This window comes from Lagopus leucura, unplaced genomic scaffold, assembly GCF_019238085.1.
Source record: "Lagopus leucura isolate 7727_CA_CO unplaced genomic scaffold, USGS_WTPT01 34549-0_obj-0_obj, whole genome shotgun sequence".
Classification (NCBI taxonomy): Eukaryota; Metazoa; Chordata; class Aves; order Galliformes; family Phasianidae; genus Lagopus; species Lagopus leucura.
The window spans coordinates 2166-4528 of record NW_024965855.1 but is presented as its reverse complement, the minus strand read 5'-3'; the positions used below and the strand labels follow the sequence as shown (position 1 = coordinate 4528).

Sequence of the window (2363 nt, the reverse complement as noted above, 5' to 3'; positions counted from 1 at the left end):
TAAAGGGCGCTGTTTCATTGGAAATGCGGAGGGGGCACAGAATGAGGGGGGCAGGGGGTTGGGGGAGGGCAGCACCTCCTGGGAGGGAGGGGGAAGCCCCCCCCCATGAGCGCCGCTCACTTCTCCTTGTGCTGAATGAGGCCCTTGGCCACCAGGTCGGGGATCTCCACCGCCAGCCATGGACCCAACTGTGGGGGGACACAGTGAGCAGCCCCCCAGGTCACCACCCCCCCCAATCCGGAGGGGATGGGACATGGGGACCCATCCCACTCCCCCCGCCCCCCACACACTCACCCCCAGTGCCATGAGGTGAGCCAAACCAAACTTGGGAACGTTGCGGGCCCACAGGGGCTTGAAGTGGTCGCTGAGGCAGATTTTGCCCCCTCTGCAGGGAGGGGGTCAACTGTGAGAGTCCCCCAGAATGAAACGCCTCCTCCCAAAGGAGCTCCCTCCCAAAAAATGAGCACCCTCCCCTTGAATGAAGCATCCCCTCCTCAGAGTTCCACCCAAAAATAAGCCTCCTCCTCCACCCCACCAAAAAAAAAGAGCAAATCCCCCCAGAAAGGGAATCCTCCCTCCTGAATGAGAATCCCTCCCAAACGTGCTGCCCCCCCCCCCGCTTCAAAATCCCTCTTCCACATAACCCCCAAAAAGGAGCAAATTGCACCCAAAACACGAAGCCCCCTCCCCAAAACCGAGCACAAACCCCCTTGTAGGATCTGCCTCCCCCCCCCCCCCCTCCTCACCCACCTGTACATTTTGGCCGTTTTCCCATCCAGCTCTGGGATGGCGATCTCAGGAGCAGTGTTGGGGTACGTCACCGGGATCTGGGGGGGTTGAGGGGGGGTCGCACAAACAGAGAAAGCTTGGAGACACTGGGAAAAAGGGGGGGAGGGGAAGGGGAGCAGTTTCTCCCTCCCCTCCTCCTCCTCAGCCACACTCACCTCAAACTCAATGGCAAATTCATACTTGAGCAGCTCATGGATGTGCCAACAGCGCCCAGACCACCTGGGGGGGAAGGGAGGAGGAAATCAGGTCTGGGGGGGGGGGGGGCCCCCCGGGGGCTCCATGCACTGCAGTGCAGCCCCACGCCCCGCCCCCACGGCCTGAAGCCCCGCCCCCCCGGACTGACCCCCACCCCCGATTGGTTTAGCCTTCCCGTACCCCCGCCCAATCAACGCAAAGCCACGCCCCTGACCTAAAGCCCCGCCCACCTACGCACCGCGTGCCTTCCGCGTTGGACTCGAGGCGGAACCAGTCATTGTCAGAGGCCTTGTTGTGCTCCACGTACTGCAGGGGGTGACGGGGGGGGAAAGGTTAAAAGGGGGAAAAGCGGGGGAAAAGCGAAGGGAAAAGATAAAGGAGAAACGGAGGCAAAAGATGGGAAGATTGGAAAAAGAAGGAGTAAAAAACAGGAAAAATGGGTAGGGGGGAAACAGAAATTAATGGGGAAAAAAAAAGGCGGAAAAAGGAAAGGAAAAAAGTATGGGAAAAAAAAAGGGAATAAGGGGAGAAAAAGGGGAAATGGGGGAGGAAAAAAGGAGAAAGCTGGAAAAGGGGAGGGAAGGAAGGGAACTTCCGGGAAACGAAGGGACGCCGCCGCACCTGTATGAGCGCCCGGTATTCCTCCTTGAGGCGCTCGGCCCAACGCTCCCGGTCCCGCGGCCCCGCCGCTGTCCGCAGCAGCGGCACCGCCGCCACCGCCCGCCGCGCCGCCTCCTCCGCCATCGCGGGGCCCGGAAGCGGCGCTGGCCCGTGAGGGCGGGGATGACTGCGCCGCCATCTTGGCCGCGGGCGGAAATGACGCAAAGGGGGCGGGGAGAAGAAAGAGCGCCGCCATCTTGGAGAAGGGCGAGGACGGAAGCGCCGCCATTTTGGTGAAGGGCTGGAGGGCGCCGCCGCCATCTTTACTGCGGGTACTGGGCGACGTTGCCTGAGGAGCCGCCATCTTTAGTGCTGGCAGCGCTCAATGTCGGCGGCCTTCAGCTGCACTTTGGTTTTTTTCCCCATTTTTTCTTTTTTCCCTCTTTTTTTCTTTTTTTATCTCTCCCCTTTTTTCCTCTTCTTTCTCCCCTCTTTATTTCTCTTTCTCCCCATTTTTCTCTTTCACCCCCCAATTTTTCCTATTCATTTCCCTTCTCCCCCCTTTTTTACTTCTTATTTCCCCCTTTAATTTCCTTTACTTTCCATTTTCTCTCTTCTTTCATTTTTCCTTTCTTTCTTTACCTTTTTTCCCCACTTTTCTCCTCTCCTCTTTTCCTCTTTTTTCCCATTTTCATTTCCCTCAGAGTTCCCCTTTTTCTCCTCTTTTCTGCTTCTCTTTCCCGGGGGGGGGGGGGGGGGGGGGGGGGGGGGGGGGGGGG

General features: G+C 58.7%; 1 protein-coding gene across 1 annotated transcript; it reads right to left on the bottom strand.

Annotated features, from left to right (window-relative positions):
• Positions 1-37: 37 nt before the first annotated feature.
• On the bottom strand, positions 38-1728 carry UFC1 (ubiquitin-fold modifier conjugating enzyme 1). The gene is made up of 6 exons (XM_042892852.1): positions 1606-1728; positions 1223-1290; positions 945-1008; positions 751-827; positions 295-385; positions 38-188 (listed from the first exon to the last, which is right to left on the bottom strand). The coding sequence occupies exons 1-6, from the start codon at positions 1726-1728 to the stop codon at positions 117-119; spliced, it is 495 nt and encodes a 164-aa protein (XP_042748786.1). The 3' UTR covers positions 38-116.
• Between the last annotated feature and the right edge of the window lie 635 nt (positions 1729-2363).

Bases quoted from the DNA above. Each gene is read 5' to 3' on its own strand.
- UFC1 (XM_042892852.1), bottom strand. From the start codon at position 1,728: ATGGCGGAGGAGGCGGCGCGGCGGGCGGTGGCGGCGGTGCCGCTGCTG. The intron at 828-944 runs GTGAGTGTGGCT...CAACCCCCCCAG, and splicing joins AATTTGCCATTGAGTTTGAG to ATCCCGGTGACGTACCCCAA. The intron at 386-750 runs GTGGGTGAGGAG...CCCTCCCTGCAG, and splicing joins AAAACGGCCAAAATGTACAG to AGGGGGCAAAATCTGCCTCA.